We start from the raw sequence: 23,423 nt of genomic DNA on the forward strand, positions 1-23,423 counted from the left end.
CTGTTTCTCTGGTGAAGATGGGACATGAAGCTTGAAAGCAAAGGAACAATTGTCTCTGTTGTACCTCTGTCTTCACTTCCAGTCTATGAGTTCACTGAGGACATGACTTACCTTTATATTCCTACCCTAGCAGACCATCCAGTTTGTTGAAATGACGGATGGATGGATGGATTCATAAATTTAGACTTTCACATTTACTGTTTAGGACTGTTATTTTATATATATATATATCTGCTATATCTAATTCACCTTCTATTTATACTTTTATTTAATATGTTGCTTCCCTCTGAGACTGAACTGGAAGTGTTAGTAGAATTTTACCAAATGTGATATTTGTCATCTTGTTTATAACAGTCTATGTAAAATGTCATTATAGTCTATATTTTTGTTCATGAACTTACAATTCCCCTTGCATGTAAACTGTTGGATCTCTGTCTTTGGAGAATGGGAAATTTCATTTCTGAATTGCATTGGAAAAATACCGATATACCTCTTAATATCTTAGAATGATATTTGTATAAATATAAGTAGCTGGATGAAAGTATAGACATGAATATGTTTCTTATTGGACTTCCCAGGTGGCAGTAGTGGTAAAGAACCTGCCTGCCAATGCAGGAGGCGTAAGAGGCAGGTTCAATCCCTGGTTCAGGAAGATCTCTGGAGGAGGGCATGGCAACCCACTCCAGCATTCTTGCCTGGAAAATCTAATGGACAGAGGAGCCTGGCGGGCTGCAGTCCACAGGGTTGCAAAGAGTTCAACACAACTGTAAGATTTAGCACGCATGCATGTTTCTTATTATAGACACACAAAACTAAGTTTTCAAGAGATCTGACAACTATTGAAGCAGATTATTTTGTGGGAATTTGTCTTCACTTGTAGGAAACGTTGCTGCTGTACCTTGATCTAGTGTGTGAAGGCACAAAATGATGAGTCAAATTAACAATGAAGCATGTATGTATGTTCAAGTTCAAACGGTACTGGTTTAATTAGCAGATGTAGGAGTCTGAGGAAATAGAACTGTACCAATCAGAACCAAAAGCATGAAAATGCTGAAAGAAATGAGGAAATAAGTTTTAATACTGATATTTATAAGACATGATTTAAGGAAGTTGTTTTTTTGTATACTTCATATTTAAAAACAATGTGGTTTGTACACGTTAAGAAAGAAAAAAACAGCTAAAACTATATTTAAACCAAGGAAATAAACATTAGATGTTAAAAAAAGTAGTTCAGGTTTTCAAGTTAGGGCCTAAAGACCTTCCAGGCTTCCTAAATGTCGATGGTGTTAAGGAAATCTTTTTCCAGACCCTTGGCTTTCATATGTGTTCTTTCCTAACCTTGATATGCCTTCTTGTTAACTTTAGTCTGCTCCTTCTCCTTCTACAATCCCTTTTCACTTTACAAAATCTTGACTTACAAAGGGACCATTTGAGAATGCATAATTCAAAAACTCTTCGCTGATTCTATTCAGTTAAATCTTAAAAGGTATTTGTCTAGGTTCTTTTAACTGCAAAACACTTAGGACAATTACAAGGGTGAATGTGGCTCAGACAGTAAAGAAACTGCCTGCAATGCAGGAGGCCCTGTGTTCGATCCCTGGGTCAGGAAGATCCCCTGGAGAAGGGAATGGCAGTCCTCTTCAGTATTCTTGCCTGGAGAATTCCATGACAGAGAAGCCTGGCAGGCTACAGTTTATGTGGATGCAGAGTCGGACACGACTGAGGGACTATTATACCTCGATGGTTTAGCTGGTAAACTATCCGCCTGAAATGCAGGAGACACAGGAGATGCGAGTTTAGTCCCTGGGTCAGGAAGATCCTCTGAAGGAGGAAATAGCAACCCACTCCAGTATTCTTGCCAGAAAATTCCCCTGGACAGAAGAGAATGGCAGGTTACAGTCCAAATGGTTGCAAAAAAGTCAGAAATCACTTAGCAACTATGCACACACATGCATATATATTGGTAAAATCTTTTATCAAAAGGCATTCAACTCTAAATTCAGTGTAAAAATGATTACTTGCAAGTGTTGATAAGCAAACGACTTTTTGTTTTTACCTTAGAATATTTAGTGCAGTGCCCTGTTTATGTATGATCAATAAATATTGGCTAGATTTCTCCACCTGATTTATTGTACAAATAGAAAATATTTAAATGTCAAAGCATTTTCTAATATTTTCAGCCAGATCAAAACCACATCATTTGACTATATAAGCAGGATATTTTGGCCTCAAATTTTTAAACAAATTTTATCAAACCTCTACATAACAATAAAAAATAAATGTAATAACAATGCTCTTTAATGCAATTCCTTAATAGAATTTTAAGAGTCTCAGCTATTACTTTAGAAAACATACAATGTTCTCACGTGTTTAGTGTGAATAATCAATATTATCTGTAATTAATACAAACTATTTCACAATAACATTTTGTCTCATTTGTAATGCTTTCTTAACTACTGTGTAAATTAACTTTACTTGTAAGTAATAAAATCAACTCTGGCTAACTTTAGAAAAACTAATTTCTTGGAGTGATATTAGAAACCAAAAAGTATTTGTGAAACTGTGAAAGAGACTTGGGAAGGGCCAGTATCAGGGCAGAAACTGGGGCTAGAAAATAAGAATTATAGTTATTATATCAGGGCAGGTTACAGTTTCAAACATAATGAGAGGCATAATTCATATCATATCAAGCTCCAAAATCCAAAGATATGTAAATAAGCATTTGGGTTTGATGTGCAAATTTCAATGAACTGTACTTTACTTTGGATTAGAGTATCCATCCACCTAAACCACCCCCCACCAAACTTCATGGAGGTGAAAGACTCCTGTATTTTCACAAGATATTTATGCTTCCTTTTGGCATGCATGTATAGCACTAAGGCATGGAGGGTACCTGCTAATTCTTGTTCTCTGATTCTATTAGAGAATCTCCCAGTGTGGTGACCTAGGCTGGTATTCTGTGAGATGGTGAGGTAATTGGGGTACCTGTGTACTAGGTTGCAGCAAGGAGCCAGAGATGACAGATTAGTGAGTTGAAAATAAAAGCATACTGCTGTTCCTGCTAGGTCACGGCAAATTGTTTCTGTTTTTTTTTTTTTTTTCCAATTAATCAAAACATAGGGGGTAGAGGAGTCTATGCTGCGTACTAGTTTGTCCCAGCAAATTAGAAACAGCGACATTATGAGAGCTACCACCTGGTTAACCTTTTATTCTTCAGAACGTGAATCTATTTTGGTCAGATAACCCTGAGAATTAAATGGAAATGTACAAGGAATTGGGGCTTCCCTGGTGGCTCAGTGGTAAAGAATCCACTTGCAATGCAAGAGATGCAGGAGACTCAGGTTTGATCCCTGAGTTGGGAAGATCCCCTGGAGGAGGACATAGCAACCCACTCCAGTATTCTTGTCTGGAGAATCCCATGGATAGAGGAGCCTGGCAGGCTGCAGTTCATAGGGTTATAAAGAGTTGGACATGACTGAAGTGACTGAGCACGCACACAAGGAATTATCACTCTTAAATTTTTCAAGTCTGAAATTCCATCATGATGCAATACTACTTTTGATTCACTATTTTGGTAGGAAAGTGTAGGGTTAGTTTGAACTGATCCATGGTAGCTTTTTATTTATCTCTAGGGACACCTGGACCCATGGTACTTTCCAATGTTGACCAAGACAGGAATGAAATGTACTGGCTGGTGATATATAATAATGTGCTGCGTAAAATCTGAAGCTCCCTTGAAGGCACTATGGACTAGTTTGTCTACATTATTTATGGAATATATATATAGACTGAAAAATATATAGATTATTAGTCTGCACCTGTTTTACCTGGTTACATGGCCTATTTTGTCTATAAGATTGGTAGAATATAAAAGACCCCTTGGTGAAAAGGGAACCCCTGCACAATGTTGATGAGAATGTGAATTGGTAGTCATTACAGAAAAAAGTAAGGAACTTTCTCAAAAAATTAAAAATAGATATGACATATGATGTAGCAATCCTAATTTGGGGTATAAATCCAAAAAAGACAAGAAATCAGTATCTTGGAGGGATATCTGCCCTCCCACTTTCAAGGCAGCATTATTTTACAATTGCCAAGATATGTAAACAATCTAAGTGCCTTCAATGGGTGAATAAATAAAGAAAATGTGATATAGAGCATACATAATAATATATATAATGTTTCATATTCTATCATGAAATATTACTCAGCCATAAAAAATAAGAAAATCTTGCCATTTGCAATAATATAGATAAATTTGTAGGGCATTATGCCAAATGAAATAAGCCAAACAGGGATGGACAAATACTGTATGGTATCACTCTTAGGTAGAATCTAAAAAAATGGCCTAATACATTGAAGCAGAGAATGGAATGGTGGTTGCCAGGGGTTGTGGGCATGAGGAAATGGGGAGATGTAGGTCAAAGGACAGAAACTTTCAGTTATAAGATGACTAAATTCTGAGGAACTCATGTACAGCATGGTGGTCAGAGTTACTACTTACACAGTATTGTGTGCTTGAGATGTACTGAGTAGGTCTTAAGTGATCTTACCACACACACACAGGGCTAACTATGTGAGGTGATGAAAGTGTTCATGATCCTGATAATCATTTTACAACATACAGGTATATCAAATCATCACATTATACACTTTAAATATTCTTACTATTATTTCTTCAAAAAATTATTTTTTCAATTATCCCTCAACAAAGCTAAAAAAAATAAACTTAGAAAAAGGAAATTATTTATTATTTTAAATCTAAAAAATAATAAATAAAAGATCCCTTGGTACATTTTTGTTCTGGAGGCAAAGTGCATCCTGTCCACCTGGGGGAGGATGAGAGAAGTTGTCTCTGGGTGTTCAGGACCAATCTGAAGCTGCCTTATATATGTTGTCTCTGCTTCTCTGCGTCCTCTGCCTATAGGAACTCCTTCTGAATAAGCTGTGCAGGAGTCTATTAAATCTTCTCAGTTATCTGTCCCACTGTAATTGCACGAAGGGGGAGTTTCAAGAGCTTCCTCCTGACTTTCTCTTCCCATTCAGTTCAGTTCAGTTCAGCCGCCCAGTTGTGTCCAACTCTTTTCGACCCCATGGACTGCAGCATGACAGGCTTTCGTCATTCACCAACTCCCAGAGTTTGCTCAAACTCATGTCCATCAAGTCAGTGATGCCATCCACCATCTCATCCTCTGTCGTCCCCTTCTCCTCCTGCCTTCAATCTTTCCCAGCATCAGGGTCTTTTCCAAAGAGTCAGGTTTTTGCACCAGGTGGCCAAAGTATTGGAGTTTCAGCTTCAGCATCAGTCCTTCCAATGAACACCCAAGACTGATCTCCTTTAGGATGGACTGTTTGGATCCCTTTGAAGTCCAAGGGGCTCTCAAGAGTCTTCTCCAACACCACAGTTCAAAAGCATCAATTCTTTGACGCTCAGCTTTCTTTATAGTCCAACTCTCACATCCATATGCGACTACTGGAAAAACCATTGCTTTGACTAGATGGGCCTTTGTTGGTAAAGTAATGTCTCTGCTTTTTAATGCTGTCTAGGTTTGTCATTGCTCTTCTTCCAAAGAGCAAGTGTCTTTTAATTTCATGACTGCAGTCACAATTTGCAGTGATTTTGGAGCCCCCCAAAATAAAGTCTGTTGTTGTTTCTATTGTTGCCCCATCTATTTGCCATGAAGTGATGGGACCAGATGCCACGATCTTAGTTTTCTGAATGTTGAGTTTCAAGCCAGCTTTTTCACTCTCTTCTTTCACTTTCATCAAGAGGCTGTTTAGTTCTTCACTTTCTGCCATAAAGGTGGTATCATCTGCACATCTGAGGTTATTGATATTTCTCCCGGCAATCTTGATTCCAGCTCGTGATTAATCCAGCCTGGCATTTCACATGATGTACTCTGCATATAAGTTAAATAAGCAGAGTGACAATATACAGCCTTGATGTACTCCTTTTCCTATTTGGAACCAGTCTGTTGTTCCATGTCCAGTTCTAACTGCTGTTTCTTGACCTGCATACAGATTTCTCAGGAGGCAGGTCAGGTGGTCTGGTATTCCCATCTCTTTAAGAATTTTCCATAGTTTGTTGTGATCCACACAGTCAAAGGCTTTGGCATGGTCAATAAAGCAGAAATAGATGCTTTTTTGGAACTCTTTTGCTTTTTCTATTCTCCAATGCACTTTACCAGTTTGATCTCTGGTTCCTCTGCTTTTTCTAAATCCAGCTTGAACATCTGGAAGTTCATGGTTCATGTACAGTTGAAGCCTGGCTTGGAGAATTTTGAGCATTACTTTACTAGCATGTGAGATGAGTGCAATTGTGTGGTAGTCTGAGCATTCTTTGGCATTGCCTTTCTTTGGGATTGGAACAAAAACTAATGTTTTCCAGTCCTGTGGCCACTGTTGAGTTTCCCAAATTTGCTGGTATATTGAGTGCAGCACTTTCACAGCATCATCTTTTAGGATTTGAAATAGCTCAAGTGGAATTCCATCACCTCCACTAGCTTTGTTGGTAGTGATGCTTCCTAAGGCCCACTTGAGTTCGCACTCCAGGATGTCTGGCTCTCATCATAGGCAGTTTTATTTAATAGGTCAGGTGGTCACTAAATCATCCTGCCGTTGTTCTGTGTGTTCACAAACGTAAGGGGATAATCAGGGCACGGGCTTGGTGTCTGCTACGCCTATTTAGAGCTTTAATAGAAAGGCAGTTAACTTACCTTCACTCTGCTTATAATGGTGCTCTTCACCCTTAAAAATAGCACTAGCTCAGAATTAGTGGCCAGTGTCTAGCTGAAAAGTTTTGGGTATATTCTTTTTGCCATTGTAGCTGCCTAATTAAATAAGTGCTCATCTCAGAGAGCAAGAGAAGAAATTCACAGAGTGCACTGTGGCGTTATTTCTGGGCCCCGTGGTACACACAGAGCTTTCATTCAAGAGGCTGTGGGTCTCATCCTGGGACATAAAGAGAGGCCAGTACTTTCCACGCTCCATGTTGGAAGCTGAAGTCAGGTCTCTGTTTATCAGCTTTAGGAGATTTTTTTTCTTCTCATACAAATCAGTCTCCAAGTAAAATGGTTACTCATTAGTTTGATTCCAAGCAATGTCATAAATCATAGTCACAGATCTCTGTAGGTGAGGTGACTCTGTATCATGGTGAATACACCATTAAGCTGCAACAACCTGATTTTCCTCGCCCTGGAAACCGTGCATTTCCACCAAAGCCGTGGTGCTCATATCAATGATAACATTTCCCACCAGGACTGTTAGCATTGGGAAATAATTTAGCAGAGAACTTACAGAGTCAATGGCATTTTCCTCCATAAACAGTTGGTAAAGGAAAAATTTTCAGGACTTTCTTAGAGAACATAGTCCAGAGGTGAGACATATAATATTATATCCTAGCATTCCTTTCTCTGAAAGACTTTAACTTACTTCCTTTAAAGTAAACTAAAAGTAAGTTTGCAACACAACTTACTTTCCAGTTGACCAGAGATTCATTAACTAAACCAAGAAACTGTTAAATAAAATATACCTAGCCACCCAAAATAGCCTATGGAATCTAAAGCCTTTGACCAAAAAAAAAAAAAAAAAAAAAAAACCCACCTTGACAATTTTATTCTTTGTAATATTATTGTTTCACCTTCATTCAAGAGTCCCCAGACTCCATTCTGAAGGAGAAACAATGTACCTAGAATTTGGCCAACATAAACTAGCAAATTCCTTGTATGTGTGTGAGGTTTTTTCAAGGTAAACTAACAATTTCTCCCTATGTCTGTGTGTGTGTGTGTACACATGAGACTTCTCAGAGCTTGACTTTTTCATTTTTGTCCCCCAGGATATGATGGGGTATACTTCTAATTATAGATCTGTGAATATTATGAGATGTTGAATAAGAAAGAACTTAGTCCACAAGCTATTTTCTCTTCAAGGAAACGACATTGGGCAAAGAAATAACATGGTCTTCAAGCAAGGGAAAATAGCTATCTCAGACAAAGGAAGGACATTTTTCTGAGCAAATATACCACCGTGGAAGTTGTGTAAGAGGGAATTCCAACTTTAGGTTGCTTGGAGTGTTCCGAATAGGCCACTGTGATCCCGATTCCACTGTTAAAATGCCACTCTTTTCTCATGAATGCCCTAACATTCCTATGGGAGCTCATCCCTGGCTGCAAAATCAATTCTTAGTGGAATTAAGTCACTTGACTTTTTTCCAGGATGGTTATATAAAGGGTTTCAGTCCATGTTTTGAGAACAGAACTTACTATTTTGAATTAGTCATTCTCTTGTTTGAATATATACATGTTTTTCTGGCCATGCCTTCCACATATCCATGTAGGGTTTCAACAGCTGTTACAGAAGTACCTGTGTGTGTGCTAAGTCGCGTCAGTCATGTCCAACTCTGTGTGAGCCAATGGACTGTAGCCCGCCAGGCTCCTCTGTCCATGAGATTCTCCAGGCAAGAATACTGGAGTGGGTTGCCATGCCCTCCTCCAGGGGATCTTTCTAACACAGGGATTGAACTGGTGTCTCTTATGTCTCCTGTATTGGCAGGCAGGTTTTGTTTGTTTGTATTTAACCACTAGCACCACCTGGGAAGTGTGTCTTCAGAAGCAGGCACTCATCCTCAAATGCCTGAATTCCTCATTTTCTCATGAGGCCCTTTGGTGGTAGCTCCATTATCTGTTGAAGTTTCACCCTCAGTGAACACTGATTACAAGTAATCTCAGTTGATAATTACTGTTTTGCAAAAGTTGTCACAGCTTGCTGCTTCCTTACAAAACTTTGAACTAAAGCCTCATTACTTTTCGCATTTATGTAGGTGGCCAATCCCAAGAATCTTACATTTTCCTGAAGACCATTTCCCACTGTCCAGCCACTAGTACCAATATTTACATCAGTTAGAATTCAATCCCAATGAATAGAATTTTACTGCACAGTTAGTCCCCTACATACTAACCTTCCAGTTTTGAACTTTCAAAGATGTGAATGTATGTTCGCATGTCTAGTCACATAAGTTAGTTCACGTGTCCACATACATTGTCACATGCGTGTATCATCTACATGTGGTTGTGCTTTGGTGTACTTAACTGCACAGTACTTTATAGAATACAGTAGTACACTATCTTTATTTCAAGCCCAGGAAGTCCAGAAGCAAGTGTAAAAGCAACAGTGATGTTGCTGGTACTGGTAATAGATGCCAGCTATTGAACTGTACTGCAAGGTTCCTTGGTGGCTCAGACAAGGAAGAATCTTCCTGCAATGCAGGAGACCCAGGTTTGATCCCTGGATTGGGAAGATCCCTTGGAGAAGGAAATGGCAACCCATTGCAATATTCTTGCCTGGAAAATCCCAAGGAAGGAGGAGTCCATGGGGTTGCAAAGAGTCGGACTCAACTGAGTGACTAACACACACACACTGTAGGATTAATAATGTTTTCTTTCTTGTGTGTGTACGTTTGTTTTTTATGTATCATTTGTGTGAAAAGTATTATAAACCTGCTGCTGCTGCTGCTGCTAAGTTGCTTCAGTCGTGTCTGACTCTGTGCGACTCCATAGACGGCGGCCCACCAGGCTCCGCCGTCCCTGGGATTCTGCAGGCAAGAACACTGGAGTGGGCTGCCATTGCCTTCTCCAATGCATGAAAGTGAAAAGTGAAAGGGAAGTCTCCTACTATAGTACAATTCTATATAGCTGATCTTGTTAGTTGGGCACCTAGGCTAACTTTGTTGGACCTAGGAACAAATTGGACTTACGAACGTACTCTCGGAAAGAAACTCATTTGTATGTAGGGGACTTATTTTAATGAAAATTTACTGTAAATTGAACAAAAGGCAATGGACAGGAATCTGAAAAACCAGGGCTGGAAACTGGCAAGAATCAATGCAGATTCTGACTAAGAAAGTAGAAACTGCAACAATGTTCTAAAAAGCCGGAAACTGGCCTTGCTTATGTCATATTCTGCTTTCTTGGCTAGAGGATAATAGAATAGGTAAAACTACCCCCTGGACTGTGTCTAATGGAAAGTTGACATTTTCTTAAGACACATTTTCAGAAATAAGAAAAGGATGCAATAACAGCCAACCCACATGCAAATTTTTGGTTGTACACAAAAGCTCCTGTAGAGGATGCACACAAATGACAGTGTATGTCAGAGGATTCATAACAACCAACCCACATACAAGTAAATTAATTTGATTCAGATTTTTAGAAAATTATCTTAGTTCATTTTTCTACTACAAATTTAAGACAGATGGTTTGTGACTTGGCTATTATGAGTTCATCAAGGCCTCCCCTGTCACTTTTCACCACTTTTTATACTTGTTCTCTATTTTCTCTTTCTCTATGTTATACCCATTAATTTTCCCTTTGTCCTAATTTAGTATTCCATTCCTCAGAAAGGTTCAGAGGATGACAAACAGCACATATATTTATCTGTCTTAATAAAAATGTTTAAGTAACTAAAACAATAATATTGATAATAGTGATAAAACAGGGTGGGAACTGTCAGTGGATGGGGGATTTTTAAAACTGTCAGAAGATACACAGTGGAAGGGAGCAGAGTGAAAGGTAAGACAGTAAAGACAACCACAGCACTCGAGTGGCTGAGGATAATCTTCTAACAAAGCCCAGTATCACTGCCCAGCATCTACAGGGAAAGAAGAGTAGGAGACTCGGGGCTGAAAATAAGGGGAAAACTCTGAACATGATACAGTCTAACTGCTCAACACCCTGGGTAACCCCCTCTCCCCCCAGGCAGAGAGCGGGAAGGCGCCCTTTAAACCATGGCACATTTAATAGACTTTCAGTGAAATTTCAAGGGGAAGTTTTGGCTCCAGGTGGATTCCTTGTTCTTCTGGTATAGAGGACACAGCCTGAGCCCTGATTCTCTAAGTTCTCATCCTTAAACTCAAGGAGATGTAGCTTGCCCACCTCATCCACAGCTGTGGAGACTCTCACTTAAGGAAGAAAGTTGGAGATCAGTCCTATTCAAACAAGGAAGGAAACTTATACCAGAGATACAGTCCTTCTCTCTTAAATTTGAATCAATGTCTTTAGCACTGATGCTGAATCCCCCCTTATTTTCTAATTTCCATCATTGAAGATCTTGATTTTTAGCATTCATGTGACCACTCAAAATAAAGATCATATTTTCCAGCTGCTCTTGAAGCTAAAGGTGACAATGTGTGATAAAGTTCTTGCCAACAGGGTGTGGCAAGAAACCATGCATTCATCTTGTTGGAAAGACTATGGCATTATTCCCAATTCTAGGTGGGGAAGGCAGAGGAAGTAATGAGAGGAATTAAATATGGAAGATCAGTTCCAGGCACCTCTGTTTATTCTGTTACTCATTCAATTGATTTAAAAAATACTTTTGAACACATATTATATGTGAACTCCAGTACCATTCCTGGGAATTCAGGGAAAAGTAAGACAAAAATAAGAGCTCTTTGCTCTTAAAGAGATCCCAATCTTTCAGTGGAAATTTACTCATATAAACCAAGCACCACGCAAAGTAAGGGGCTTCCCTGGTAGCTCAGTTGGTAAAGAACCTACCTGCAATGCGGGAGACCATCTGCAGTGCAGGAGACTTGGGTTTGATCTCTGGGTCAGGAAGATTCCCCGAAGAAGGAAATGGCAACCCATTCTAGGATTCTTGCCTGGGAAATCCCATGGACAGAGGAGCCGGGGGCTGCAGTTCCCATGGGGTCGCAAGAGTTGGACACAACTTAGTGACTAAGCCAACTCATGCAAAGTAATACTTTTAGTTATGAAAGTAGGTCTAAGGGGAAGGATTTGAGAGAGAGAGAAAGAGAGTTTAATTCTGTGAGGCTGTCGTAGAGTCCTCAAAGTTTTCAGATACTGTCTCTAGATACAGTTACACCTGAAGCTGGCATCTTTATATTGCAGAAAACAATGTTTCCATTTTTGCTTAAATCAGTTTGAGCCAGGATTCTGTCACTTACAAATAACATTCTCTGAGCTCCTTAGCTCTATGAACTCTTGGACTAAGGAGTGGAGAAAGAGAAAGAGAAAGAACTGCCAGTGAAAAACAGCAAACAGGAGGAATAAATCCATAGAGGCTGGAGGAACCTGCTAGAAAGCCACACTGGGAGAGCGTCATGCTGGAAGGAAGGTGTCTGGAATTCACATAACTCAAAGCTCAAAAGGCAGGAAGAACTTGAACAGAATTCACACAGTCACCTGTGGAGCTGTGTTAAAATGTTTCTGGAAACGGAGAAATGAGTTCATGATAACAGAATGCGAGGGTCCCATGGAGCCCAGTCACCAGTAGTCATAGTGATCGACTGGATGTATTCAATATAATGTAAATTTACTTGGTGGAAGTAATTTGGTAATTTATTGCAGCAAATTAGATGTTGGAATGAAAGTGTGGCTATGGTTGTTATGCTTGTAGTCCAGATAGAATCGATTTATGATTAATAGAATGGTCTGAGCAGTACAGCTGACTCACTTTCTTACAGTGCGTGACAGTAGCCAATGAATAAAAGCTTAGCTTTCCAGCACATCTATGTTTGGGGAGTAATAAGCAACAAGCTTCACTGTCTTGCCTTCTATGTGTATGAGACAATGAACCAGGAAGTTCACTTCCTTATATTTACATGTGAGAGAAGGGGTGGAACCTTGGACTGCGATTAAGTGGCTGACATTAAGTGGGTGTAAATATAAAATCCCGAGTTTCAGAGGAAGTTTTAAAATATATATTTAAAGACAGGACGCAGGGAGAATATATGAAAGAGACCTTGAGTTTTTTAGCTCATCACCACTCAAAGTTGTATTCTCTTTCTGAAGACAGGATTGGGAAAGGTGTTTGCGTGGGACGTGAAAAAGATGGTTCTGAGAGCAACAGAGGCTGAGGAAGCTGAGAATGAACGATTTATCCAGCTGGATAAGTCTTGAACGCCAAGCTGAGCGTTAAGCATCAATGTGTGGACGACAGGGCAATGTTGTAAAATATTGAGAATGCAGTGCCGTGAGGGAAATGATTCAGGGCGGCAAATTAGAGGCCTCTTGGATAAGGCGAATTAATTTCCGAAAGCTGTCTAACTACTGAGAGCCGTCTGGGGAGAAAAACCCGCCCGGTGTAGATGTCCCCAGCACTGCGCAAACTAGGCCCCGCCCCTACAAGGCTCCGCCCCCGAGTCCGGGGAGAGTGGAAGCTGCACCAATCGAGAACCTCAGGTTAGCCTAGCCCCGCCCCCTTCCGTCCCGTCCCGCCCCCTCTGTATCCCTGGAGACGCTCTTGCGTCCTCTCTCTGCGCCTGCTCCGCAGTATCTGGGAACCGCCGAGGGAGGAGAGGGCAGCGCCGGCGCCCAGCACCTGCCACGGGTGAGGGGCCCTCTTCAGCGGAACAGAAAACCAGAGTTGCTCCTCGCGGTCAACCCATCGAGATTCGTGGCGGACTCCAAGAAGAGATGGGTTATTTTTCCAGGCAGTCCCTCCTCTGACCCATACAAACTTTCCTCAGTCAGTCGAGGACGGGCTTCCTAAGCCAAGGCCCTCGCCATTTATTTCAAGAAATGCATAGAAGGGGGAGCACAGAAATGCGCTCTCCTCGCCGCCCAGCTCACCCTTTGAAGGCTTTCCCTTTGAGTGGAAAAAATCAATTGGTCCTGTTTAGAACTGGGTAGGAGTGCAGAGGAACTGAGATGCCCTGGGTTTTGGTAGATCACCAAAGTTTGAGAGATCACATTATCCCTAATGGCACATTTACATAAGAATGCATCGATTTTTGTTGTTGTTTAGTCTGACTTTTGGGAAATCCCATGGACAGTGGAGCCTGGCGGGCTACAGACCATGGGGTCACAAAAGAGTTCCCAAAGAATGTATCAATAATATTTCAGATGTATTGGTATTTCATTGGATTAGTGATTGGGTTCTCCCCTAGGAGCTATGCTTTGGGTTGGTTGTTTTTCTTTTTTTAATGGTTTGCATCTTTAATCATTGATGTAATAAGTCAGCTATCACAGCAGGATTTTTTTTTTAAGTTTATATAACTACAAGTAGATACCTGGTGTTTTGTGGTATGAATAAATCTTATTCCATGATTTGGAGCAGTGAGGGGAGTTAGTGAGTTAGTCTGTTGACTAATTTTTAACTTTTTCTCTTCTCTCCTTTGCCGTTATTCTTTGCTTCCAAATTTTCAGGCTGAAGTCTGTAAACCTGGAGAGACCTTCAGCAGTAATCTCCAAATGTAAGTCGAGTGAAACATGGCCCACTTTCAAACACTTTTCCTGCTTCAAGTTTTGATTTAACTATGAACACATGTTAGTTAGCAGGAAATGTGTGGTTTCTATTTATTTAACAATCAAATTACCTATCATAGAATGCTAAATGTGTCCAAAAATACAAGGGATAAACATTTACTGACTTTTTATTTTATGTGAATTTTTTTTTTTTTTACTCTTTTCAGGAGCAGATTACTGACATTTCTTCTGTAGTTTTCTTTAAACTTTCATAGTAAAAGAGCTTGTGATAATATGAAAAGTTCCAATTCTTATCGATGATCTTGTTGATGATAGTAAAATCATATTTATTTTGAACTCTCTTGATGACACATGATGCGTTTGCTAGCTGTGTCTTTATTGGTTTTATTTCTCACTTTTCAGCTTTTTCCCCCAAGGTGACTGAATTCTGGAGATTGTGGTCAGCCTCAAACATAGTTACTCCCCAGGTAGCCTGTGTCTATACAACTCTAGGCTTCCCCTTCCTTTGTGTTCCTTGATAAGGGTATCTCTGGGGATTGTGGGGAAAAGAGGGTTCCTCTTTGAAGAATTTTACTTGGGGGCCAGAAACTTAAACTCACACCGTGGGACACATTCAGCCTGATCCACCCCTCTCAAACCTTTCATCCTGCATTTCTCCATTCTCGTTTGTCTTTGCATGTGGGGGCCAAACTTAGAGATTGTAACTGTGATACGGGAGCCAACCAGGAGATCAAAGAATCCACCAAATCTCCTCTGAATACCAGCAGTGGAATGGCTTAAGGCAGCCTTTTGATCTTTGTCTCAGCGCCTGTGGTGCCTGGAGTACACTGCCCATTTGGTAGCACTGGGGGAGCTGCCTCTGGGTTCCCTAACAGACAGCTTCACCCCGTCCTCCTAGGGCTAGGCTCATCTGGGTACCAGCCAGGGAAGTACCACTCATCATTCTCCCTTAGGTACCCGTCCCGAGGTAGCACCACCATGTGTGATTTCCTGTGTGGTGTGGAACTACAAGGACCATGATGAAGTGTCAGTTGTGAAGCATGATGTGTTCCATTTCTGCTTCAGGCCTAGATCAGCCACTCCCAGCACTAGTCCCATTACTCCTGGCTGGAGCCCACTAGAAAGCAGGGAATACTCTCTAGTCCACACCAGGAAAATGATACCGTTCATATTAACAAAGAACAAAAGGCTTTCTTCACCCAACGGGTATGATTTCAGCCTGAAATGACAGGCCCCTAAGTGTGCTTGCATTTTTTCTCACTTATTTTCCCCTTGGTTTGCTTCTATGTGCTAAAATGCACCTATTTCCTACTCTAAGAACATTCAGCAGAAATAAGACTGAACTGGTCAGACATAAAAGAGATGGTGATTACTTAGATAGGAAAATCATATGTTACAGGATCCTTTTACATATTTGATGCATTTCAAATATTATGTGTGTCATAAAATTCGGTTCAACAGCTACGTAGTATGTAAAACAAAATATCTTTACATAGCCATGTATGGATTGTGAAAAACAAAACCCCCTTTCCCAACAGGTATAGGCTAGGGAGGATATGGGGCTTAGAGCAGCGAAGGGAGCCCACACATTCCACCCTAACTCTGAGCTTAAACTTTCAACATAGATTGGTTGAGGGATATTTTTTCCAACACACAGTTAATAATTTTTTTCCACTTTATCATTCAGCTCTGACCACCCCCCATTCAGAGTTGTGCCTTGAGGCTTGCCAGCAGGGCTTGCAATACTTACATTAAACTAAATTTAAGAGTAAAGGTGCTCCTGCTGCTAATGTTCTTAGATCAGAGGAGAGCAAAATGAAGGAACTGGCAGCTGAAACTTTAATGGTTGGAAACGTTGACTCAGATTTAAAAAAAAAAATCGCAGTTGATCTTTGTGACAAAGAAGACATGTTCCTTTCCATGTCTAACATGTGTATGAGATTTTATTAGATGCTTGTATTTTCTAGCAAAAATGGTCTAACTCAAGTAAACATCAGTGAGGATTAATTTTATATCGCAACCTGGTAGGCCAGCTCTTTGGAGGCTTATACACGCCTTGATGGAATATGTGAGGTGGAACTGAGTTTCTGGGGTTTGCTCCCTCTGTGTGCAAGCTAAGTTGCTTAGTCGTGTCTGACTCTTTGTGACTGCATGGACCGTAGCCCCACTGGCCTCCTGTGTGCATAAGATTCTCCAGGCAAGAGTACTGGAGTGGGTAGCCATTCCCTTCTCCAAGAGATCTTCCCAACCCAGGGATTGAACCTGCATCTCTTATGTCTCCTGCATGGACAGATGGGTTCTTTACTACTGGTGCCACCTGGGAAGTATATTTGACTGTAGACGCTTCTGTGTACAAGCGTCTGGGCCTTCCTAGTGTTTGAAGAAATTACAAGTACCTTTTTCTTGTTTGAAGCTCCTTGAGAAACCCTTCAAAGGTCCCTACGATTATGCAGAGATCACCTCTGCCCTGTGCCTTTGGTAAGCAAAGTAGGGGCTCTCAGAACAGAGTCTTAATTTGTCAGGGAAGGAATGTCCAGACTGAATTAAGCACAGGCTTCCTTTCTTTCCCTTTCCAAACCCCCTGGGGGCAGACAGGTCTGGGTTAAGAGCTGAGATGGCCCAGATTTGCTCTGATTTGCTCCGTAACAGCAGAGGACTCTGCAATGTAGAGTCTTCACAGCTTCTCTGAAACAGGCTCACAAGGAGTAGGACTGGGGAGCCTTTGCCCTTTAAATCTGTCCACCAGGTCTAATTCTGCCTTAGTTTTAACTTCTTACTACATGTTCTATACAATATTGTCATTTGGTAAGTTCTGTTTATCCAGTTAACTCAACAAGCTGATATAACATCTGATCAGAAAAATACAAATTTTTAAATACAAAAAGTTAAGTAACTTTCTTATGAAGTTATGGCATGTAAATCATTATGTTTTTTAAATGTTTGTTTTGAAAGAGAGGGCTGACATTTGCTATTTAGCCTGAGTGCTTTAAAACTATAACTGTATAAAAATAAGTAGACCTTTTGTTTCATGGATCATATCATGCACTAATAATCTGGGCAATATTAGGTTTCTGTAGACTTCCCCAATGGCTCAGTGGTAAAGAATCACTTGCAGTGCAAGAGACACAGGAGATGCGGGTTTGATCCTTGGGGCAAGAAGATCCCTTGGAGGAGGAAATGGCAATCCACCCCTGTATTCTTGCCTGGAGAATCCCATGGACAGAGGATACTGGCGGGCTACAGTACAAAGGGTCACAAAAAGTCAGACATGACTGACCACACACACACACGACACTTATCTCCATTAGAATTTTCTCTTTATTAAGCAAATAATTATTTTCAGGCCAAGGTAATGATCTTTTTTTTTCTTTCAGAAACACTAGACTGCCTATTTCTACACTGAATTTCAAAAGGTTTTTCCTCAAATCTCATTGTTTTTCCACCCTCCATCTTGCCATGGCTTTGTACACAGCACTAGAGGAATACCTTGTCTCTGCAGGCCGTAGGCAGTTCTACCTTGAGTCTGACCATATCTCTCCACCTCTACCTAAACCACCATCCTCTGTCATCCGGATTTCGTAGCAACCTCCAGCTGGTCTCCATGTCTTCCTTTCTGCCCCCTAGAGTCTAAGTCCAAAAGAGATGCCAGAGTAATCCTTTCAAGGTAGAAGTTAAACTGTGTCACTCCTGGGCTCAAACCCTCCAATCAGAGTAAAAGTCATAGTTTTTTACGGTAATCTTCAAGACCCCGTATCATCAGAACACCACCAAATTTCTCCTTAACTTCTCTGATGTCATATTTTTTTGCTGTTATTCATCCCTGGCTACTGGTGAGCACTGGGTACTTTCTAGTTCCCTGCTTGATTTTCAGCTATAGAGCCCATCATCATCTGATCTTCTGTGTTATTTTTGCTTGTTTGTGTATTGTCTGTTTCCCCACCATACCGACTCTATAATGTAGATTCTGTGAGGTTATAGATTTTTGTCCTTTTGCTCACTGCCTCATCTTCAGCACCTAAAATAGTACCTGGCACTAAGTAGTAGCTTAATGCATATTTGTTGATTATATTTAAGGCCCAGATTGATGGTGATTTACCCTAGGTCACATGGATAATAAATACTGGAGGAAGTGATTTAGAACCTGAAACAAGCCTTGTTTATGAGTATGTGACCCATAATGGTAGAGGTAGAAGTCAAATGGTAGAGGTCAAAACCTATGGAGACAGTGGTGGTGGAATCAAGAGGCTCTTGTCTTCTGAATGCCTCTTCAACAGGAGAAGGGTGAGGTCTGTTGTATCTGAAAGTGCTTGCAACATGTGACAATTTTCCACTATAAGTCCATCAGCATCATGCCCACCACACTTCCTCTTTGGAGTAAGATTTAGATAACTTGATTTTACAGATCCACCTTCATTATGGCTCACTTACTTTCTCCATTGTGGCATATTGCACTTCCCAAAGATGGCTGCAACAATATCTTCCATCCCACACCTTCCTCTTACAATGTGACTTCAATGCTTTCCCATCAGTGGGTGAGTCTATTTGATTAGCCTTAAAATCTAGTCAGCTTGTTTTTACAATGGAAGTGATGCTGTGTGACTTCCAAAGTCAGACCCTGGGAATACAGCCTCCACTTGGCTTTTCTTTGGGCACTTGCCTTTCTAGCCCTGAGCAGCCACTTAAGAAATATGAGCTGCCCTGCTAAGTGGAAGCCCAAGCCATCTGAGGAGGTCACATATATGTGTTCTGATAGATAGCCCCAGCTGAGGTCCCAGCTAATAGCATTAACCACCAGATATGTGAGTGAAGACCTTATAGGTAGTTCCTGTTTCCCACCACTGAGTTACCCCCTAACCTTTTGAGTCTTCTCAGCAGAGACCCCAGTCAAAATGGAGTAGGGAAAAGCTATCCCCACTGTGCCTTCTCCTGACTCCTGACCCATGTAAAATGAAAGGTAATACATTGATTGTTGTTTTAAGCAATCTTTTTTAAACCACTACATTTTTAAGTGGAAGTATAGTTAATTTACAATGTTTCAAGCATATAGCAAAGTGATCAGTTATATATATATCTGAATATACGTATGAAGTGAAGTGAAGTTGCTCAGTCATGTCTGACTCATTGCAACCCCGTGGACTGTAGCCTCTGTCCATGGGATTTTCCAGGCAAGAGTACTAGAGAGGGTTGCCATTTCCTTCTCCAGGGGATCTTCCCAACCCAGGGATTGAACCTGGGCCTCCCATATTGCAGGCAGACGCTTTACCATCTGAGCCACCAGGGAATTCCCTGTATACACGTAATATATGTATACTCTTTTTCAAAATTATTTTCCAGTAAAGGTCATTACAGGATATTGAATATGGTTCCTTGTGCCACACAGTAGATTTTGTTATTTATTTTATATGTAGTAATGTGTATTTGTTAATCCCAAATTTCTGATTTATCCCTTCCCCCTTTCCCTTTTGGTAATCATAAGTTTGTTTACCACATCTGTGAGTCTATTTCTATTTTGTAACTAAGGTAATTTGTGTAGTTTTTAAAAAGATTCCACATATAAAGATTCCACATTCCACATATGTCATATATAAGTGATATCATATGATATTTGTCTTTCTCTGTCTGACTTCTTCACTTAGTATGATAATCTCTAGGTCCATCCATTGTTGCTGTAAATGAAATTATTTCATTCTTTTCTATGACTGAGTAATATTCCATTGTGTATGGAATATTATCTTTTTTATCCGTTCTTTGCTCAATAGGCATTTAGTTTGCTTCTGCATCTAGTCCTTGTAAATAGTGTTGCTGCAAACATTGGGGCACATGTTTCTTTTTGATTTAGAATTTTCATCTTTTCCAGATATATGCCCAGCTGTCTCCTCATTGGGAATTGTTCTTAGCATTTAGCACTTCTAAGGGAAAGCCTTTATTTGTGAGAAAGTTTTTAGAAAACAGCAAAGTATGAACAATTTTTAGTTATTATTTGTAACAGGAGAGCAAAGCATGAGTATTTGAAATCCATAGCTGCCCTAAAAATCTTCACTTTTTAATTGCAACCAGCTCTACTAACAAAACCTGTACCAAAGCTCCTAATTGTCTGAATCTTCAACACATTTATCAGATTTTCTCTTTTCTACTTTGTGATGGAGATGCAGACAAGTAATAAATTGGCCAAAAGGCAGATAGTAAGAAAAATAATGAGAGAAGCAACCTGCAGAATTCACTCACTGAGCTTCATGCCTGAATAACAGAGCTATAGATCTACACGCAGAGGCATTCGCAGCTCAGATGGCTGACTAGATCTCTAATAATGTCTTAAAAGATTCTTTGAATGATTTACTGTTTAAAATACCGTTTCTGTTTATTTATTTTTTTTGGCAGTCCAAAATGACTACCCTGCCCCCGCTGCCCATGACACGCCCAAAGCTTACGACCTTGGCTAGACAGAAGCTGCCATGCTCACCAAGAACAATTCCAAGGTACGTGACCCTGGCTTGCTTTCTTTTTTTTTTTCCCTACAGAAGAAATTTCTTGCAGTAAGAAATGTCAGTAACATATCTCAGCAATAAAAATTGTTTAAAGACAAAAGTACATTTTTATATTCAGAATATTCAAATTTCCTGTTTCAGAAAGATTGATAAATTTTATTCAAAGATTAAGAATATATTTATTTAGTAGGCAAGTGCTCATTTGGTTATTTTATTTCCTACTGCCATTATAGTGTGGTTCCTGCAAAGCTTTGGAAATACATTTCCTTTTTAAAATGTGTGTGGAAAAATTGAAAGCAGAAGCTTTAGGCATGAAAGTTGTATGGCATCTAAACCTCAAGATCCCGATCCTGATTTCTGTTTTGGAGGAAGGAAGACACAGTCTTACTCCCAGGGTAAAGGAGCAGGCTTGATTTAGCTCCTGAAATGATCCTAGAGCTTGAAAATACATCAAACCTCTTCTGCCTGTGAATGGCGGCTGAATTCAGGGAGTTTTCGACATGGGCCGAAAACCTGCAGGGCAGAACTTGATGCTTTTGATTGTAATTATGCATATTAACTAAGGCTGTGTTACTTAGAAGTTTCCACTTCTAGTTTTATTGATTTTTAGTAATGCACATATTATTTATCAACATAAATAATTTACATATGTAGGTTTGATTATCTTTTTATGCATGCCTTTCAATTCCTACAAGGCATAATGATCAAAGTATTATGAGACTGCTTTGTTCAAAGAAGGACCTTACCTCATTTTTGGTATTTCTGGCAGAGACCAAAACCCCTGGACCAAAATAAATACATTCAGCTAAACTGGCACCGAAGTTCTTTTGTAATAGAAACAAAATTTGTAGAAACTGTAAAATAGAATTGCAGAAAATTATGTTTACTTTCAAATAATTTGAAAAGCAACATTTTCGATAGAGGCATAACTTCAGTGTATACATTCTTATTTTCCATTTTCCTTTTGAATAATGTGAAATATTTGCAAAATCTGAAAAAGCTAGCTGCTTCTTCCTGTCATTTTGTAATAACTGAGTTTACATTTTCTTTTCAGCATGAGCAAAAACATAACTCAGTATCATATCCCTTGGATAAGACAGATTTTAAAGAAAAAAATTTTGACTTCTTTTTATTAAAGAAAAACATTTCTATCATAACCATTTAAGGCAAATTTTTGAATCAACATTCTCCATTAGCTTCTGAAAAAAAGAGATACTTGTGTATCCTGTACTTCAGTTGTCATAATATGTTAATAGTCTGCTTATTTTTAAAGGTGCAAGGGGTATGAAGAATGAATATATTACTTGTGTAATATAGTTATTAAAGTCTTCTTAAAATCACTTTCAGCTTGAACTTTTAATAGTAATTTGAGTTTTATGTGTGATTTTTAAAAACCACTCAAAAAGAATGTCAGAGCAAAATTCTATCATGTTTTCAACCAATAAATTCAACACATTTGTATCAAATAGGGGCTTTTTAGTTCACGATACTGTGCTGAACACAGTCTGGCTTCTGTAGCTGGAAGGTTGTAAGAGAACATAAGTAAAATGGAAGATCTTAAAAGTTTTGAGGAGAAAAGCCCATTTATTTAAGAATGTAGACTATTTTAGTGTGTTGTGTTTTATTTGTTTACACACTGAGTTCAGTATTCTTCCCTTTTCCCATTCAAGGAAGTAAAATATTTGAAATTATCAATGAATAGCCTAACTCTATAGCTCTTACAAAACATTTATTATCTAAGATATTACACCCAGAATATTCCTGTTCTCCCGGTGGCATTTTATATGTTTGGTAGCTTTTCACCTCGATAAGGCAGTTCTTTATTATTTCTTTCCATTTCATTTAGGTCTGAACTGATCAAACAAAAAGATGACATAGATCATTATCTGGAGGTGAATTTCAAAGGATTGTCAAAAGAGGAGGTTGCTGCGTAAGTATATACCTCTTAAAGTTACTTTAATATAAAGTTTGTTTTTTTGTCTTGATTCTTTGTTGAAATTTCAATTTTCCTGTGCAGTTAATTTTTTCACTGGGACATGACATTTAAAAATTAAAGCTCGTATTAAATAGTGATAAGTCACGTCTATTGAACTTATACATATCAAAGTCTTTAATTTTATGACTTTCAAAATTCTCGTATTTACTAAGGTATTATACTATCATATTTGCAATATTTTAGTTAAGTCTGTGTCATTGATTGCTTAATAGCTTCCATTTTAGGGTATATTGCCTCCATGGGGGGAAAATGCTTTAAGAGAAAGAGTTGTGTTATCTTTTTTTCCTGGTGATTAAAAAGAAATCCCTGACTAATATGTGTTTTCTCTCCCATCAAAAACCTACAAAAACAAATAATGGATCATAGTTTATTGGTTAATTTAAAAATAAGTCTATGTATTTTTTTAATGAACAATGTAAACTTTGCCATTTTACTGCTAGTTAGAATCTAATATGTGGTCTGAGTAAAAATAATATAAAAATCCATGTAAGTTAGTGAGAAATAAATAGAAACCTAGAATAATAGCTAAACAGATTTAATATTTCTTACCTATAGACATGGTGACTCTGTTATTATCAGGTTTTTAGTTGTAAGTATTGAGAAATAGAAATCTTATATATGCACATGCATCTTATGGAATTTATTAAATGGCTAAAATATTAAAATATTTTATACAACAAATGATTTTAAAAGAGTCTATCTATGTATATTGCCTAG

General features: G+C 39.2%; 1 protein-coding gene across 3 annotated transcripts in view; it reads left to right on the forward strand.

The window, feature by feature from the left end:
* Positions 1-13,255: 13,255 nt before the first annotated feature.
* TTC29 (tetratricopeptide repeat domain 29) overlaps positions 13,256-23,423 on the forward strand; it is a 244,286-nt gene continuing 234,118 nt past the window's right edge. For all 3 annotated transcript variants that reach the window (XR_002315255.2, XM_020901271.2, XM_020901272.2), the window contains exons 1-4: positions 13,256-13,347; positions 14,166-14,212; positions 20,604-20,701; positions 22,557-22,640. Coding sequence is in view for 2 of the 3 variants with exons in the window: in XM_020901271.2 (XP_020756930.1) it covers positions 20,610-20,701; positions 22,557-22,640 (176 nt within the window). In the remaining variant the exon portion in view is untranslated. The remainder of the gene's footprint in view (positions 13,348-14,165; positions 14,213-20,603; positions 20,702-22,556; positions 22,641-23,423) is intronic.

The sequence above is a fragment of the Odocoileus virginianus genome, chromosome 12 (genome assembly GCF_023699985.2).
Source record: "Odocoileus virginianus isolate 20LAN1187 ecotype Illinois chromosome 12, Ovbor_1.2, whole genome shotgun sequence".
NCBI classification, from domain to species: Eukaryota; Metazoa; Chordata; class Mammalia; order Artiodactyla; family Cervidae; genus Odocoileus; species Odocoileus virginianus.